At 51.1% G+C, this 21,225-nt stretch overlaps 1 protein-coding gene across 1 annotated transcript in view; it reads left to right on the forward strand.

Moving 5' to 3' along the window:
• LOC142906730 (uncharacterized) overlaps nt 1–11,031 on the forward strand; it is a 35,996-nt gene extending 24,965 nt beyond the window's left edge. The window contains exons 7-8 of the mRNA XM_076055122.1: nt 766–1,536; nt 10,994–11,031. Of these exons, the coding sequence (XP_075911237.1) occupies nt 766–1,536; nt 10,994–11,031 (809 nt within the window). The remainder of the gene's footprint in view (nt 1–765; nt 1,537–10,993) is intronic.
• The last annotated feature ends 10,194 nt before the right edge of the window (nt 11,032–21,225 follow it).

Consider the following 21,225-nt stretch of genomic DNA (forward strand, 5'->3'; position numbering starts at 1 on the left):
GCTCGGCATTCTGGGTAACGCGCTCACTCGCCACGCGCTCGCCCACCCGCTCGGCATTCTGGGTAACGCGCTCACTCGCCACGCGCTCGCCCACCCGCTCGGCATTCTGGGTAACGCCCTCACTCACCACGCGCTCACCCACCCGCTCGGCATTCTGGGTAACGCCCTCACGCGCTCACCCACCCGCTCGGCATTCTGGGTAACGCGCTCACTCGCCCTCTCCTCCCTCCCCCGACACCACCACCGCCACCACCACCACCACCACCACCGCCACCACCACCACCAATACCACCACCACCACCAATACCACCACCGCCTCCACCACCATCACCACCACCACCACCTCCACCACCGCCATCACCACCACCTTCACCACCACCACTACCACCACTACTACCACCACCACCACCACCAACACCACCGCCACCACCACCACCGCCACCACCACCACCACCGCCACCACCACCACCACCACCACCACCGCCACCACCACCACCACCGCCACCACCACCACCACCACCACCACCACCACCACCGCCACCACCACCACCACCACCACCACCGCCACCACCACCACCACCACCGCCACCACCACCACCACCACCGCCACCACCACCACCACCACCACCGCCACCACCGCCACCACCACCACCACCACCACCACCACCACCACCGCCACCACCACCACCACCACCACCACCGCCACCACCACCACCACCACCGCCACCACCACCACCACCACCGCTCTCTCCGCACGTCTCACAGACGCTCCCCGGCTCCTCCCGGGGAGCCAGGGAGCGTCTCCGGCCTCGCAGCGTGGCACCGCCACCGCCACTCGGCACCACGGGGCGAGCGGGAACGCCGCCGCTGACGCCGGGAACGACGCCGATGGGAACGACGCCGATGGGAACGCCGCCGCTGACGCCGGGAACGACGCCGATGGGAACGACGCCGATGGGAACGACGCCGATGGGAACGACGCCGATGGGAACGACGCCGATGGGAACGACGCCGATGGGAACGACGCCGATGGGAACGACGCCGATGGGAACGACGCCGATGGGAACGACGCCGATGGGAACGACGCCGATGGGAACGACGCCGATGGGAACGACGCCGATGGGAACGCCGCCGCTGCCGCCGCTGCCGCCCTCTGCTGGGACGACTCGCAGCAGTTTGCCGTGACGCTGTCCACCGTGACCCCGCGACCCCCGACCCCGCGACCCCCGACCCCGCGACCCGTGACCCCGCGACCCCCGTGGTCGAGTCTGGCGCTGACGGAGGACTCCCCCATTTCTCTGGACCTGCTCCTCGACCAGCTGACGCCCTCCTCTCAGCTGCTCCTCACGGCTGGCGGTGGTGACGGTGGTGACGGTGACGGTGGTGGTGGTGGTGGTGATGGTGGTGGTGATGGTGACGGTGGTGGTGACGGTGGTGGTGGTGGTGATGACGGTGGTGGTGGTGGTGACGGTGGTGGTGGTGGTGGTGGTGGTGATGACGGTGGTGGTGGTGGTGGTGGTGATGGTGGTGGTGATGGTGACAGTGGTGGTGATGGTGGTGGTGACGGCGGTGGTGATGGTGACGGTGGTGACGGTGATGGTGGTGGTGGTGGTGATGAGTCGGCGTCGTTGCCGCCGCCGCCGCCGCCGCCTCTGCCGGCCCCGGCATTTCCGGCCGACGACCGGGGGTGCTCCCGGCACCGCCGTGCCACCGTCGGCTCCCCACACCGAGCCAAACGGCGCCGCCACCACTCACCCGGTAGTGGTGGTGACGGTGATGGCGGTGATGGCGGTGGCCTTGCCAGGAAACGGCGCCGCCTGGACAACGGTGACGGTGGTGGTGACGGTGGTGGTGGTGGTGGTGACGGTGGTGGTGACGGTGGTGGTGGTAGTGGTGACGGTGGTGGTGGTGACGGTGGTGGTGACGGTGGTGGTGGTGGTGGTGGTGGTGACGGTGGTGGTGGTGACGGTGGTGGTGGTGGTGAGGCTTTGGAGGCAGCCGTCGTGGTTGAGGTGGAGGAGGTGGAGGAGGAGGAGGTGGAGGAAGTGGAGGAGGTGGTGGAAGTGGAGGAGGTGGTGGAGGTGGTGGAGGAGGAGGTGGAGGAGGTGGAGGAGGTGGTGGAGGAGGTGGAGGAGGTGGAGGTGATGATGCCGGCCTCCTTCGACGGCGAGGAGGAGGAGGAGGGGAGTGGTACAGTGCACGCCACCTGTACATGCCACTCCACTCCTCACAAGGTAGACACTCACCCAGACACTCACCCAGACACTCACCCAGACACTCACCCAGACACTCACCCACACACTCACACACTCACCCAGACACTCACCCAGACACTCACCCAGACACTCACCCACACACTCACCCAGACACTCACCCAGACACTCACCCACACACTCACACACTCACCCACACACTCACCCAGACACTCACCCAGACACTCATCCAGACACTCACCCAGACACTCACCCAGACACTCACCCAGACACTCACCCAGACACTCACCCAGACACTCACCCAGACACTCACCCAGACACTCACCCAGACACTCACCCAGACATCCACTCACTCACACAGACACTCACCCAGACACTCACCCAGACACTCACTCACCCAGACACTCACCCACACACTCACCCAGACACTCACTCAGACACTCACCCAGTCACTCACTCACCCAGACACTCACCCAGACACTCACCCACACACTCACCAAGTCACTCACTCACCCACACACTCACGCAGACACTCACCCAGACACTCACCCAGTCACTCACTCACTCACTCACGCAGACACTCACCCAGACACTCACCTAGACACTCACCCACACACTCACCCAGACACTCACTCAGACACTCACCCAGACACTCACCCAGACACTCACCCAGACACTCACCCAGACACTCACACAGACACTCACCCACTCACACAGACACTCACTCACCCAGACACTCACCCAGACACTCACACAGACACTCACCCAGACACTCACCCAGACACTCACCCAGACACTCACCCAGACACTCACACAGACACTCACCCAGACACTCACCCAGACACTCACTCAAACATTCACCCAGACACCCACTCACCCAGACACTCACCCACACACTCACCCACACACTCACCCACACACTCACCGAGACACTCACCCACACACTCACCCAGACACTCACCCAGACACTCACCCAGACACTCACCAAGACACTCACCAAGACACTCACCCACTCACACAGACACTCACCCAGACACTCACACAGACACTCACCCAGACACTCACTCAAACATTCACCCAGACAGACACTCACCCACACACTCACCCACACACTCACCCAGACACTCACCCACACACTCACCCACACACTCACCCAGACACTCACCCAGACACTCACCCAGACACTCACCTAGACACTCACCCAGACACTCACCCACACACTCACCCAGACACTCACCCAGACACCCAGACACTCACCCACTCACACAGACACTCACCCAGACACTCACACAGACACTCACCCAGACACTCACCCAGACACTCACTCAAACATTCACCCAGACACCCACTCACCGAGACACTCACCCACACACTCACCCACACACTCACCCAGACACTCACCCACACACTCACCCAGACACTCACCCAGACACTCACCCAGACACTCACCCAGACACTCACCAAGACACTCACCCACTCACACAGACACTCACCCAGACACTCACACAGACACTCACCCAGACACTCACCCAGACACTCACTCAAACATTCACCCAGACACCCACTCACCCAGACACTCACCCACACACTCACCCACACACTCACCCAGACACTCACCCACACACTCACCCACACACTCACCCAGACACTCACCCAGACACTCACCCAGACACTCACCCACACACTCACCCAGACACTCACCCAGACACTCACCCATTCACACAGACACTCACCCAGACACTCACCCAGACACTCACACAGACACTCACCCAGACACTCACGCAGACACTCACCCAGACACTCAAACACTAACTCACCCAGACACCCACCCAGACACTCACCCAGACACTCACTCACACAGACACTCACTCAGACACTCACTCAGACACTCACTCACACAGACACTCACCCAGACACTCACACAGACAGACACTCACCCCGACACTCACCCAGACACTCACTCACACAGACACTCACACAGACACTCACCCAGAGACTCACCCAGACACTCACCCAGACACTCACTCACCCAGACACTCACCCAGACACTCACCCAGACACTCACCCAGACACTCACCCAGACACTCACCCAGACACTCACCCAGACACTCACCCAGACACTCACCCAGACACTCACCCAGTCACTCACCCAGACACTCACCCAGACACTCACCCAGACACTCACCCAGACACTCACCCAGACACTCACCCAGACACTCACCCAGACACTCACCCAGACACTCACTCACCCAGACACTCACCCAGACACTCACTCACCCAGACACTCACCCAGACACTCACTCACCCAGACACTCACCCAGACACTCACCCAGACACTCACCCAGACACTCACCCAGACACTCACTCACCCAGACACCCACCCAGAGACTCACCCAGACACCCACCCAGACACTCACACAGATACTCACCCAGACACTCACTCACCCAGACACTCACTCACTCACACAGAGACTCACCCAGACACTCACCCAGACACTCACCCAGACACTCACTCACCCAGACACCCACCCAGACACTCACCCAGACACTCACTCACCCAGACACCCACCCAGACACTCACCCAGACACTCACTCACCCAGACACTCACCCAGACACTCACTCACCCAGACACCCACCCAGAGACTCACCCAGACACCCACCCAGACACTCACACAGATACTCACCCAGACACTCACTCACCCAGACACTCACTCATTCACACAGAGACTCACCCAGACACCCACCCAGACACTCACCCAGACACTCACCCAGACACTCACCCAGACACTCACCCAGACACTCACTCACTCACCCAGACACTCACCCAGACACTCACCCAGACACTCACCCAGACACTCACCCAGACACTCACTCACGCAGACACTCACCCAGACACTCACCCAGACACTCACTCACCCAGACACCCACCCAGACACCCACCCAGACACTCACCCAGACACTCACCCAGACACTCACTCACCCAGACACCCACCCAGACACTCACCCAGACACTCAAACAGACACTCACCCAGACACTCACCCAGACACTCACTCACCCAGACACCCACCCAGAGACTCACCCAGACACCCACCCAGACACTCACACAGATACTCACCCAGACACACACTCACACAGATACTCACTCACCCAGACACTCACCCAGACACTCACCCAGACACTCACCCAGACACTCACCCAGATACCCACCCAGACACTCACCCAGACACTCACCCAGACATCCACTCACTCACACAGACACTCACCCAGACACTCACCCAGACACTCACTCACCCAGACACTCACCCAGACACTCACTCAGACACTCACTCAGACACTCAACCACTCACCCATACACTCACCCACTCACTCACCCAGACACTCACCCAGACACTCACTCACCTATACACTCACCCAGACACCCACCCAGACACTCACCTATACACTCACCCAGACACCCACCCAGACACTCACCCACTCACTCACCACACCCACCACACCCACCACACTCACCACACTCACCACACTCACCCACCACACTCGCCACACCCACCACACTCACCGGTCGGCGTTTGGGCGTTTTGCCTTTCACCGTAGGTGCCGGTGTTGGTCCGTGGTGTGCACGGCACGTGGCTGCCGACGCTGGTGCAGTACTCTTGGCCGCACCGCCGGCACCATCACCGGCACACCGGCGACGGCGGCGACGGTGGTGGCAACGGCGTCTCTGGCCTCCGCTACGGCCTCCGTGGCCCTCCGAGGGAACCGGGGAGACCGGAGGATTGCCGGCGGGGAGCCCGGTCGCGCCGGCCGGCGTTACCGGAGCCACGGTCGCCGGCGCCGCCGCCGCCGCCGCAATCGGCGTTCTCCCTCTCGCCGTCACTTTCGCTATCGGCACCGCGACCGCAGTCACAGCCACAGTCACAATCACCACTACCACTACTGCAATCACAATCACCACCACTACCACAGTCACTACCACAATCACAACCACAATCACCACCACAATCACCACCACTACCACAATCACTACCACAATCACCACCACAATCACAACCACAATCACCACCACAATCACAACCACTACCACAATCACCACCACAATCGCTACTACCACAATCACCACCACAATCACTACTACAATCACTACCACAGTCACCACTACAATCACCACTACAATCACTACCACAATCACTACCACAATCACTACCACAATCACTACCACAACCACAATCACCACCACTACCACAATCGCCACCACAATCACTATCACAATCACCACCACTACCACAATCGCCACCACAATCACTATCACAATCACCACCACTACCACGCGGTGATTCACGACGATGATGACGATGCTTGGCCACGTGGTGATGATGACGATGCTAAGCCACGTGGTGATGGTGACGATGCTAAGCCACGTGGTGATGATGACGATGATAAGCCACGTGGTGATGATGACGATGCTAAGCCACGTGGTGATGATGACGATGCTAAGCCACGTGGTGATGATGATGATGCTAAGCCACGTGGTGACGATGACGATGCTAAGCCACGTGGTGACGATGACGATGCTAGGCCACGTGGTGATGATGACGATGCTAGGCCACGTGGTGATAATGACGATGCTAAGCCACGTGGTGATGATGACGATGCTAAGCCACGTGGTGATGGTGACGATGCTAAGCCACGTGGTGATGATGACGATGCTAAGCCACGTGGTGATGATGACGATGCTAAGCCACGTGGTGATGATGACGATGCTAAGCCACGTGGTGACGATGACGATGCTAAGCCACGTGGTGACGACGATGCTAAGCCACGTGGTGACGATGACGATGCTAGGCCACGTGGTGATGACGATGCTAAGCCACGTGGTGATGACGATGCTAAGCCACGTGGTGATGGTGACGATGCTAAGCCACGTGGTGATGATGACGATGCTAAGCCACGTGGTGGTGATGGTGACGATGCTAAGCCACGTGGTAATGGTGACGATGCTAAGCCACGTGGTGATGATGACGATGATAAGCCACGTGGCTTGAGCGACTATGATCTGTGATGGGCCAGATCGCTTCTGAATTTGAGCTCCTACACACAGCAGCTCACCCTGGTACAATAAACAATAGTTCAGTCTATGGGTCTGTGTATCATCTCTATGGGTATCTGTGTATCTCTATGGGTCTCTGTGTATCTCTATGGGTCTCTGTATCTCTATGGGTCTCTGTGTATCTCTATGGGTCTCTGTGTATCTCTGTGGGTCTCTGTGTATCTCTATGGGTCTCTGTGTATCTCTATGGGTCTGTGTATCTCTATGGGTCTCTGTGTATCTCTGTGGGTCTCTGTGTATCTCTATGGGTCTCTGTGTATCTCTATGGGTCTCTGTATCTCTATGGGTCTATGTGTGTCTCTATGGGTCTCTGTGTGTCTCTATGGGTATCTGTGTATCTCTATGGGTCTCTGTGTATCTCTGTGGGTCTCTGTGTATCTCTGTGGGTCTCTGTGTATCTCTATGGGTGTCTATGGGTTATCTCTATGGGTCTCTGTGTACCTCTATGGGTCTCTGTCTCTATGCATCATCTCTATGGGTCTCTGTGTATCTCTGTGGGTATCTGTGTATCTCTATGGGTCTCTATGAGTCTCTGTGGGTCTCTGTATCTCTATGGGTCTCTGTGTTTCTATGGGTCTCTATGCATCATCTCTATGGGTCTCTGCATCATCTCTATGGGTCTCTATGCATCATTTCTATGGGTCTCTATGCATCATCTCTATGGGTCTGTGGGTCTCTATGAGTCTCTGTGTATCTCTATGGGTCTCTGTGTCTCTATGAGTCTCTGTGTATCTCTATGGGTCTCTATGCATCATCTCTATGGGTCTCTATGCATCATCTCTATGGGTCTCTGTGCATCATCTCAATGGGTCTCTGTGTATCTCTATGGGTATCTGTATCTCTGTGGGTCTCTGTGTATCTTTGTGGGTCTCTGTGTATCTCTATGGGTCTCTGTGTATCTCTGTGGGTCTCTGTATCTCTATGGGTCTCTATGCATCATCTCTATGGGTCTCTATGCATCATCTCTGGGTCTCTATGCATCATCTTTATGGGTCTCTATGCATCATCTCTATGGGTCTCTATGCGTCATCTCTATGGGTATCTCTATGGGTCTCTGTGTATCTCTATGGGTCTCTATGCATCATCTCTATGGGTCTCTATGCATCATCTCTATGGATCTCTATGCATCATCTCTATGGATCTCTATGCATCATCTCTATGGGTCTCTGTGCATCATCTCTATGGGTCTCTGTGCATCATCTCTATGGGTCTCTGTGCATCATCTCTATGGGTCTCTGTGCATCATCTCTATGGGTCTCTGTGTATCTCTATGGGTGTATGCATCATCTTCTTTGGTTCTTTCGGTAAAGTCACGTAGAATGAGAATAAAATAATAAATTGATAAAATAACACAATAATATTCTCACGACGTTTCGGCCACAACACAAGCGGCCTTCATCAGGTGAAGGGACGAGACTGTCTGGTAGGACAGCGCTGGAGTGAAAGAGCCACGTTCAGATCACGACCTTTAAGCTGTGTGAGAGGAAACAGCGCCTTGACAAAGGAATTAGCATAGAATTTAGCATTGAAATGGCTGAGTGATTAGCTTGTGACTGGTCACAGAAATGACTATGTTGAAGTCAAGGCCTACACATCTGAGCTATTCACAGTAGGCCTTGACTTCAACATAGTCATTTCTGTGACCAGTCACTAGCTAATCACTTAGTTATTTCAATGCTAAATTCGCCTAGTTATTTCAATGCTAAATTATCCTGTTTGATTTGTACTAAGTGCCTCGGTGAATGTGTATGCTCTGACTTTAACGTAGCTATTTCTGTGACCAGTTACAAGCTAATCACTCAGCTATTTCAATGCTAAATTCTATGCTAATTCCTTTGTCAAGGGGTGCCTCTGCGGATGTGTATGCTTTAACTTAGTTATTTCAATGCTAAATTCTATGCCAATTCCTTTATCAAGGGGTGCCTCTGCGGATGTGTATGCTTTAACTTAGTTATTTCAATGCTAAATTCTATGCTAATTCCTTTGTCAAGGCGCTTTGCTTCCTCTCACACAGCTTAAAGGTCGTGATCTGAACGTGGCTCTTTCACTCCAGCGCTGTCCTACCAGACAGTCTCGTCCCTTCACCTGATGAAGGCCGCTTGTGTTGTGGCCGAAACGCCGTGAGAATATTATTGTGTTATTTTATTTTATCAATTTATTATTTTAATCTCATTCTACGTGGTGGTGGTGACTTTACCGAAAGAACCAAAAGAAGATATACAAAACCATTTATTATATCAAACCAATGTCATTAATTGGCAATGTTTGTTACGTGTCCTCCACCACACCGGGCGTACTTAGGGTCACGTTGAATGCGGCTGCTTTGCACCTTAAACCACGTGCATTCACAGTGCCAGTTTCGCGTTTTCCCTCTTCATCATCGAGCATAGGAGTCGGCAAGACGCGTCTCCAGAGCAGCGTGCGGACTCTTTACGGACGGCTTCGTGACGTTGTGTGCTTCGTCACGTGCAATGCGGCTCTTGAAATATTGAACTTTGTAGACAATTCGAAGAAAAAAAATGCCTCGTTATTTTGCTTGCAGAACCCTTGTGTACGGCACATAGCAAGACCAACTTGACACATTGGGTATCAATTTTTTAAAGCTTTCGTGATTGCAGGGATTCATATTCTTGGTTCTTTCGGTGGGGTCACGTAGAAGGGAAACAATAAAATAAAAAAAATATGAAATAAAATTCTCACGACGTTTCGACTGCAACACAGGCAATCATCATCAGGTGTGAAAACCACAGCAAGAAAAAAAAATGATTACTTGTTACAGTCGAAACATCGTGAGAATTTTATTTTTTTATTTGATTGTTTCCCTTCTACGTGACTCTACCGAAGGAACCAACTTGACACATTGGGTATCCTTTAACGGCCCGAACTTTGGCTTCTATCCACTTTCTCTATTTACCGTTGTACGTGTTTCAGTCACGGATTCACCGACCCCGATACTGGGTCACATGGCGAAACGCCCGGTTCCCCCAGTTATCTGGGGTCCAACCAAACCGCATCAAGAGCACATTATTGAACAAGAGTTGAGGCCATCATATAAAATACACGGTTCAGACAGGTCAACATTTAAATAAGGTATATGTTTCATTAACCAAAATGATTACTTAATAAACTAATTCGCAGAGTGTACAGTATTTATTACATTTATCCATGCACACAACTAATGCTTTAACGCAACTGTAAGTCACACACGACACTGGGTCACAAGCAGGCATTTAAACAGTATTATGATGCGTTATTCAATGCTGCTCTTTGCAAACGCACATTGATCATTTTGGTTCAATTGACACCACACTAAGAGTCCTAATTGTCACAAAACACCACAAAACCATCCCTACAAATAAGTACAATGTGAACGACTCTCATTCAGAGCAATGACAAGCGCCCCTGGGAATGATCACGATTTAAAATACTCTCATGTATCGTTGTGGAATTTTACACTCGCATCACACGTCACTCATCATGGCACATGCATCATATCCACAGGATGTCACAGAAATGCACGCACGGCCACCTTGAGGAGACAAGAAACACCTGCATTTGGCTGCAGGCTCTCGCTGGGAAACACGTTTACGGATATCAAGCAAAATCAAACCCAAACCACCACCTTTTACACCCTTCTGTAACGTTTTTGGGTGTTGTAGCTTATGGCGCAGGAAATCCAGAACCAAACTTTCACCAAGCTGTCGCATGAACACCCTTGGTGCCAGCCCAATTTGCTAGCAAGCCATCCATTTGTGACTATCAGGACGGCCAGACTACCAGGGCTTCAATACCAGCCACATCCAGCGGACTTAAGAATATCAAGGGCCACCTATTGGCGTTGCATTTCGCTGTGTACATGCCCACTCGTTGTTTTTTTTTAATTTCTACACTCCCTTCGTTACAGCTGCTGCCATACCAGGGTTCACAACTCTGGCATGGGGGCGCTAAGGTGGCGAGATTTTATCTCCTTCGCCTGGTTTACAAGTCGTGGAGTTCGATCCCGACGCCTATTGCGTGGTTTTTTTTTTCCTTCCGCGAATCCTCCAGTTGTTGCCTTCCACATTTAGAAACATCACGCGTTTAGCGTAGTTGGCCGCTGTCCATTTTTCACATAGGCGACTTCGTTGAGCCATTATGTGGCCAGGTCGCTCTTCAAAAAGAGCTGTGCCGTATAGCTCAATCCCCTTGGTTCATCTGGCTGCCTTCGAGTAAAACCTGTCGATTGAGAAGATATTGATGGTTGGTTTCTTGCCCTTTTTTTGTCTGGCGGAAAACTGACACCTTTTTTTTGCGGGGATTGTCGTGTTTGCGTTGACCGCGAGTGCCTGCGGTCGGAAATGCAAACATAACTCCGATAGTGTGCGCGGCACTCTTCCTCGAAATTGATTGGTCCACACCCAGGACAGCTTTCCTTAGAGCCTAGTCTCACATGGTGTTGGACCTGATGACGCGCTTTTCGGCGTGCATACATTATCAGTTATGCTTTTGTTTGCATTCCGACCGCAGGTATTGTGGTCGATGGAAACACGGCTCTTTGTGAAGGGGATGTTTAAGATCTTGTTTAACATTTACTACCACCCAACACTGTCCCATACTTGACCAGTTTTGTTCTCGATGCATTGATAAAATGGAGCTGCCTCAGGGTTGGTGTAACTTCACCAGTCAATTTGGCGATGCAGAAATTTGGGTGGATGAATTTACCAGATGCTTATTGTAGCACAGAAAATGTCCATCTTCAGTGCCCACTAGCTCTTAGAAAGGTTAACGAGCAGAGCGACAGGCTCCAGCCAGACGGTAGCTTTAATTTCAGTCACGTCAACCGATTTCCACATCTTAGTTTGCAAATGTTCAGCATTCCATTCCGTACATGCCCAAAAAGCTCCAGTCATGTATCCGATGCAGCAATGTTGATTATCTAATTTCTAAGGTAGAGGTCAAATGCTGTACTGTTGTTATCCGCTCTCCCTTCTCTGGCGACACAAGAGCGGGTATCTGATGACATCTTGTGGACCTCTGCAATACACAGCAACATTAAGGACTCCTGGACTCATTTCTAGCTCCCATCTTTTGTGGCCTTGGACAAGACCTTTTGCTTCATCTGCTTTACTCGTCCCCATATATTGCATCTTGCCCTTCTCCGTTCTAATCTTGAACATGCTTTCTGTGCCAACCACCCTTTTCTTGGCTTCTCTATGGTGCAATTGCTGGAATGAGTGTGTGTGTGTATATATGTTCTCCATCACCGGCACCGTCCATGGCACGCGCCTCGCGATTTTCTCCTCGACAGAGCCCGATTCTTCTCGCCAGACATTAAGCGTTATTGTCTCGTTCAGACGCAACCAAATTCTACCGAATGATCATCGTTGCTCTTTGAGTCTCAGTTCTCAGATGGTGCATTTCTCAACCATCCAAAAAGTCACCGTCACCATCCCCACTGATCTCACCGCTGCATTCCTCGCTCAAGTTCTACAATGAGGAACTAGCTTGGCTGGTTGTCACTGTTTTTCATCAGTTCCCGTTTTGAGATAATTACAATATGCCATCTTTTGCACGATGGAATTGACACTTGCGAGTAACCCCAGGCAAACAATAAACAAATTAAATATGAAGCCTACATTTCGATTAACCTGTGCACATTCTGGAGCCGCTCTTTCACAATTGCCAAAAATCACAGAATCGCTTGGTTGCATCCATAAAATTAAAAACCCCGGGCGGGGTCCATCGGACTCCAGGTTACATGACATCAATGTATGCTTGCACGGATCGACCCACGTATAACAGCACAAACATAGCTCAACATATTCATCAACAATTGCGAAGTTAGCTAAAATAACTATTCCAGATATAAACAAGCACCGGCCCCGTGTATTTGCGCGAGATACACGGCCAGGCTGGAGGGTGGGTGGCAGGTGGTGACATCAGCACAAAACAACCCGGTTCAACGCTGTGGGTGACGTCATCGCGCAGAAAAGCGCAGTGACGTCACCACCGCGCAACTTGCCAGCCAGCCAGCCGGCCAGCCAGCCAGCCAAACTTTTTTTTGTTTCCTAATACAGCACGATTTTCAACTATCATCTTCCTTAACTTGCACAACATAACGATTGCTGCGCCTTTAGATTTCGGTCGTCGCGAAGAATTCGCGAAACACTGCCGTAGGACAAATTCGGTTCTGCGCTTGTGCTGCCAATTGACTTCTGAGGGCTTGTGAGCATGGCATCCTGCACGCGCATCACATTCTCCTCCGTCCTCACGGTTGGTTTTTTTGCCCGATTTTTCTTCGCATTCCTAACTGAACCCGTATGAGTTTAACACGTAGGAGGCTTTCGCGACCAATATTATTCATAATAAAGGGTTTTTTTGGGGTTAGATCGCGTTTATTTATAAATGTGTCGTAACCCTCCACCACCCGACACGGCCAATCAGCAAAAAAAAGTGTCACGTTGACAAAAGACAAAAATAGTTCACTACTTTAGCCCACCGGTGTGTTGAAGAGTGAATCCACAACATTTACAGTTTGAGTACTCTTCAACACACCGGTGGGGCTAAAGTAGTGAATTATTTGTCTTTTGTCAACGTGACACTTTTATTTTTTGCTGATTGGCCGTGTCGTGTGGTGGAGGATTACGACACATTTATAAATAAACGCGATCTAACACAAAAACCTTTATTGTGAACCCGTATCGCAAGAATTTGCGATACAATTTCGTAACAAAAAGTGGGTTTTCCTCTGCGGTGGCGCGCGGTCAAATTCCTCCTGGAAGAGTCTCTGCGCGCGCGCCACGGATCCGCGAATCTGCGTCCACGCTACCACCTTCCTCCTCTGCTCCTCAGTCAGATGCGGAGCCATCGCTGTCACAATGCTCCAATCGCCTGTTGGGAAAGGGCTGACGGACAGACAGACAAACAAAAGCAAACCAAACAAAAACCAGAGAGGGTCGTTAGAAATCGGTGGGTCCACGCGGTGCGTCTGGTTCTTTTGCGAAGCGATGGGAGTCGTTGGCAAAACGGCGGCCTCGACAATTGGCGCCGCCGGTCTCTGTTTTCTTCGCTACTGCTGTCACAGCGCTACAGCCGTCGTGGACTCCTGCCATTGATCGCCCGGGGGCGACTTGCTCTTCCTGGACTCGCTTGGCCCGCAATGCAGTTTATTGTTTTAAACAACAAAAAAAATTCGGTCACGGTTCCTAAGGATCACCGTTGCATTGCATTTATGGCTTTATTTTGGTAATTTCTAAAAGTTTATTTTTTGGGGGGGTTTGGTTGTTTGGGGCCATGTTTTTGTTTTGTTGTAGTACGGAGTTAAGACTGACGGCCTTAATCTTATATTCTTAGTTTTTTCGGTAAAGTCGCGTTGAAGGGAAACAACAAAATAATAAAATATATATATAACAATAAAAAATTCTCACGACGTTTCGACCATAACTCAAACGGTCGTCTTCAGGTGTGTTGGTTTGCATAAATTTTTATCTTTTTTTAATCTTAGTTGTCTTGTGGTCGTTGTTGTTTGATTTGCATCCCACTGGGATTTTTGCACGCAGCGTTGGTGGTGTACACGGTGCTATTTTTAGGAATATTTTGATGGGTTTTTTTCCCTGTATTTTCTGTTTGCACAGTCACACAAAGTCACTTTAAGATGTTTTTTTTTCTTGTTCGTGTTTTTTTGTTTGTTGTGGTTGCATCCGATTCGAGAGCCGAATGGCTCACAGGGCTATACCAAAATAAATGAAACTATGAACAACTATGAAACTAAACTATGAACTATTTAGCGTGTGATGTCCCGTCTCTCCGTATCCCCTCGGTATGTCCGTGTTAATTCTCCCTATCTTAAGGTCCTGTCTGCGGTTCAGTGTTTCCTCTACCTGATGATGATTGCTTGTGTTGCGATCGAAACGTCGTATGCTATTATATAAAAAAATATTTTTTTATTTTTTTATTTTTTATTTCTACGTACGTGACTTCACCGAAAACACCAATGAGTAGTAGCTAAGAGCTTCACAGCTCATCGGGTTTCACCAGGCGGGAAAAAGGCCGCCTAACAGCTGACGCACGCGTTTCGATCTCACCTTTGCGTGGTGACGTCACGGGAGCCCTGCCACGCCGTGACGTCATCACGCACCACGGAAACGAACCCACGCCCGCGCGTTTAAAAACCCTGCCTTGCGTGATGGCGTCATCACGCACCACGAGACCGAACCCACGCACGCTTTTAGAAACCATACCTTTGCGTGATTACGTCATCACGCACCACGAGAACGAACCCACACACGCGTTTAGAAACCCTACCTTGCTGGATGACGTCATCACGCACACCGAAAACGAACACCCGTTCGTTTCAAAACCGGTCCTTTGCGTGATGACGTCTTCACGCACAACGAGAACCAACACGCACGCGTTTAAAACCCTTCCTTGTGTGATGACGTCATCACGCACCACGATAACGAACGCGCACGTTTAAAAACCTACCTTACGTGATGACGTCATCACGCACCACGAGAACGAGCCCAAGGCGCACGTTTAAACCCTACCTTGCGTGATGGCGTCATCACGCACCACGGGACCGAACCCAAGGCGCGCGTTTAAAAACCCTACCTTGCGTGATGACGTCATCACGCACCACTGAAACAGACCCACGCACGCATTTTAAAACCTACCTTGCATGATGACGTCATCACGCACCACGATAACGAACACGCGCACGTTTAAAAACCCTACCTTGCGTGATGACGTCATCACGCACCACGAGACCGAACCCAAGGCGCGCGTTTAAAAACCCTACCTTGCGTGATGACGTCATCACGCACCACGATAACGAACACGCGCACGTTTAAAAACCCTACCTTGCCTGATGACGCCATCACGCACCACGAGACCGAACCCACGCGCGCGTTTAAAAACCCTACCTTGCGTGATGACGTCACCACGCACCACGAGACCGAACCCAAGGCGCACGTTTAAAAACCCTACCTTGCGTGATGACGTCATCACGCACCACGATAACGAACACGCGCACGTTTTAAAAAAACCTACCTTGCGTGATGACGTCACCACGCACCACGAGACCGAACCCAAGGCGCACGTTTAAAACCCCTACCTTGCGTGATGACGTCATCACGCACCACGAGACCGAACCCAAGGCGCGCGTTTAAAAACCCTACCTTGCGCGATGACGTCATCACGCACACCGAAAACGAACACCCGTGCGTTTCAAAACCGGTCCTTGCGTGATGACGTCATCACGCACAACGAGAACCAACACGCACGCGTGTTGGTTCATTAATATATGTTCTCCATCACCGGCACCGTCCATGGCACGCGCCTCGCGATTTTCTCCTCGACAGAGCCCGATTCTTCTCGCCAGACTTTAACCGTTATTGTCTCGTTCAGACGCAACCAAATTCTACCGAATGATCATCGTTGCTCTTTGAGTCTCAGTTCTCAGATGTTGCATTTCTCAACCATCCAAAAAGTCACCGTCACCATCCCCACTGATCTCACCGCTGCATTCCTCGCTCAAGTTCCCCAATGAGGAACTGGCTTGGCTGGTTGTCACTGTTTTTCATCAGTTCCCGTTTTGAGATAATTACAATATGCCATCTTTTGCACGATGGAATTGACACTTGCGAGTAACCCCAGGCAAACAATAAACAAATTAAATATGAAGCCTACATTTCGATCAACCTGTGCACATTCTGGAGCCGTTCTTTCACAATTGCCAAAAATCACAGAATCGCTTGGTTGTATCCATAAAATTAAAAACCCCGGGCGGGGTCCATCGGACTCCAGGTTACATGACATCAATGTATGCTTGCACGGATCGACCCACGTATAACAGCACAAACATAGCTCAACATATTCATCAACAATTGCGAAGTTAGCTAAAATAACTATTCCAGATATTAACAAGCACCGGCCCCGTGTATTTGCGCGAGATACACGGCCAGGCTAGAGGGTGGGTGGCAGGTGGTGACATCAGCACAAAACAACCCGGTTCAACGCTGTGGGTGACGTCATCGCGCAGAAAAGCGCAGTGACGTCACCACCGCGCAACTTGCCAGCCAGCCAGCCGGCCAGCCAGCCAGCCAAACTTTTTTTTGTTTCCTAATATAGCACGATTTTCAACTATCATCTTCCTTAACTTGCACAACATACGATTGCTGCGCCTTTAGATTTAGGTTGTCGCGAAGAATTCCCGAAACACTGCCGTAGGACAAATTCAGTTCTGCGCTTGTGCTGCCAATTGACTTCTGAGGGCTTGTGAGCATGGCATCCTGCACGCGCATCACATTCTCCTCCGTCCTCACGGTTGGTTTTTTGGCCCGATTTTTCTTCGCATTCCTAACTGAACCCGTATGAGTTTAACACGTAGGAGGCTTTCGCGACCAATATTATTCATAATAAAGGGTTTTTTTGGGGTTAGATCGCGTTTATTTATAAATGTGTCGTAACCCTCCACCACCCGACACGGCCAATCAGCAAAAAAAAGTGTCACGTTGACAAAAGACAAAAATAGTTCACTACTTTAGCCCACCGGTGTGTTGAAGAGTGAATCCACAACATTTACAGTTTGAGTACTCTTCAACACACCGGTGGGGCTAAAGTAGTGAATTATTTGTCTTTTGTCAACGTGACACTTTTATTTTTTGCTGATTGGCCGTGTCGTGTGGTGGAGGATTACGACACATTTATAAATAAACGCGATCTAACACAAAAACCTTTATTGTGAACCCGTATCGCAAGAATTTGCGATACAATTTCGTAACAAAAAGTGTTTTTTTCCTCTGCGGTGGCGCGCGGTCAAATTCCTCCTGGAAGAGTCTCTGCGCGCGCGCCACGGATCCGCGAATCTGCGTCCACGCTACCACCTTCCTCCTCTGCTCCTCAGTCAGATGCGGAGCCATCGCTGTCACAATGCTCCAATCGCCTGTTGGGAAAGGGCTGACGGACAGACAGACAAACAAAAGCAAACCAAACAAAAACCAGAGAGGGTCGTTAGAAATCGGTGGGTCCACGCGGTGCGTCTGGTTCTTTTGCGAAGCGATGGGAGTCGTTGGCAAAACGGCGGCCTCGACAATTGGCGCCGCCGGTCTCTGTTTTCTTCGCTACTGCTGTCACAGCGCTACAGCCGTCGTGGACTCCTGCCATTGATCGCCCGGGGGCGACTTGCTCTTCCTGGACTCGCTTGGCCCGCATGTGGTTTATTGTTTTAAACAAAACAAAAAATTCGGTCACGGTTCCTAAGGATCACCGTTGCATTGCATTTATGGCTTTATTTTGGTGATTTCTAAAAGTTTATTTTTTTGGGTTTTGGTTTGGGGCCATGTTTTTGTTTTGTTGTAGTACCGAGTTAAGACTGACGGCCTTAATCTTATATTCTTAGTTTTTTCAGTAAAGTCACGTTGAAGGGAAACAACAAAATAATAAAATACATATAAAACAATAAAAAAATTCTCACGACGTTTCGACCATAACTCAAACGGTCGTCTTCAGGTGTGTTGGTTTGCATAAATTTTAATCTTTTTTTAATCTTAGTTGTCTTGTGGTTGTTGTTGTTGTTTGATTTGCATCCCACTGGGATTTTTGCACGCAGCGTTGGTGGTGTACACGGTGCTATTTTTAGGAATATTTTGATGTTTTTTTTCCCTGTATTTTCTGTTTGCACAGTCACACAAAGTCACTTTAAGATGTTTTTTTTTCTTATTCGTGTTTTTTTGTTTGTTGTGGTTGCACCCGATTCAAGAGCCGGATGGTTCACAGGGCTATACCAAAATAAACTGAAACTGAAACCCACCAACCCACCCAATGACCAACCCACCCACCAACCAACCCACCCAACAACCAACACAACCACCAACCAACCCACCCACCAACCAACCCACCCACCCACCAACCCACCCAACAACCAACCCACCCACCAACCAACCCACCCACCATGTTTGTTTTTGTTGTCGTACGGAGTTAGACTGACGGCCTTAATCTAAGTTGTCTTGTGGTTGTTGTTGTTGTTGTTTGATTTGCATCCCACTGGGAATTTTTGCACGCAGCGTTGGTGGTGTACACGGTGCTATTTTTAGGAATATTTTGATGGGTTTTTTTCCATGGATTTTCTGTTTGCACAGTCACACAAAGTCACTTTAAGATGTTTTTTTTTCTTGTTCGTGTTTTTTTGTTTGTTGTGGTTGCACCCGATTCAAGAGCCGAACGGCTCACAGGGCTACACCAAAATAAATGAAACTATGAACAACTATGAAACTAAACTATGAACTATTTAGCGTGTGATGTCCCGTCTCTCCGTATCCCCTCGGTATGTCCGTGTTCATTCTCCCTACTTAAGGTCCTGTCTGCGGTTCAGTGTTTCCTCTACCTGATGATGATTGCTTGTGTTGCGATCGAAACGTCGTATGCTATTATAAAAAAAAAATATTTTTTTTCTACGTACGTGACTTTACCGAAAACACCAATGAGTAGTAGCTAAGAGCTTCACAGCTCATCGGGTTTCACCAGGCGGGAAAAAGGCCGCCTAACAGCTGACGCACGCGTTTCGATCTCACCTTTGCGTGGTGACGTCACGGGAGCCCTGCCACGTCGTGTCGTCATCACGCACCACGGAAACGAACCCACGCCCGCGCGTTTAAAAACCCTGCCTTGCGTGATGGCGTCATCACGCACCACGAGACCGAACCCACGCACGCTTTTAGAAACCATACCTTTGCGTGATGACGTCATCACGCACCACGAGAACGAACCCACACACGCGTTTTGAAACCCTACCTTGCTCGATGACGTCATCACGCACACCGAAAACGAACACCCGTGAGTTTCAAAACCGTGCCTTGCGTGATGACGTCATCACGCACAACGAGAACCAACACGCACGCGTTTAAAACCCTTCCTTGTGTGATGACGTCATCACGCACCACGATAACGAACCCACGCACGCATTTTAAAACTCTACCTCGCATGATGACGTCATCACGCACCACGAGACCGAACCCACGCGCGCGTTTAAAACCCCTACCTTGCGTGATGACGTCATCACGCACCACGAGACCGAACCCAAGGCGCGCGTTTAAAAACCCTACCTTGCGTGATGACGTCATCACGCACCACTGGAACAAACCCACGCACGCATTTAAAAACCCTACCTTACATGATGACGTCATCACGCACCACTGGAACAAACCCACGCACGCATTTAAAAACCCTACCTTACATGATGACGTCATCACGCACCACGATAACGAACACGCGCACGTTTAAAAACCCTACCTTGCGTGATGATGTCATCACGCACCACGAGACCGAACCCAAGGCGCGCGTTTAAAAACCCTACGTTGCGTGATGACGTCATCACGCACCACGATAACGAACACGCGCACGTTTAAAAACCCTACCTTGCCTGATGACGTCATCACGCACCACGAGACCGAACCCACGCGCGCGTTTAACAACCCTACATTGCGTGATGACGTCATCACGCACCACGAGACCGAACCCACGCACGCTTTTAGAAACCATACCTTTGCGTGATGACGTCATCACGCACCACGAGAACGAACCCACACACGCGTTTAGAAACCCTACCTTGCTTGATGACGTCATCACGCACACCGAAAACGAACACCCGTGAGTTTCAAAACCGTGCCTTGCGTGATGACGTCATCACGCACAACGAGAACCAACACGCACGCGTTTAAAACCCTTCCTTGTGTGATGACGTCATCACGCACCACGATAACGAACCCACGCACGCATTTTAAAACTCTACCTCGCATGATGACGTCATCACGCACCACGAGACCGAACCCACGCGCGCGTTTAAAACCCCTACCTTGCGTGATGACGTCATCACGCACCACGAGACCGAACCCAAGGCGCGCGTTTAAAAACCCTACCTTGCGTGATG

The sequence above is a fragment of the Petromyzon marinus genome, chromosome 69 (genome assembly GCF_048934315.1).
Source record: "Petromyzon marinus isolate PM22_M1 ecotype Great Lakes invasive population chromosome 69, UKy_Petmar_22M1.pri1.0, whole genome shotgun sequence".
NCBI classification, from domain to species: Eukaryota; Metazoa; Chordata; class Hyperoartia; order Petromyzontiformes; family Petromyzontidae; genus Petromyzon; species Petromyzon marinus.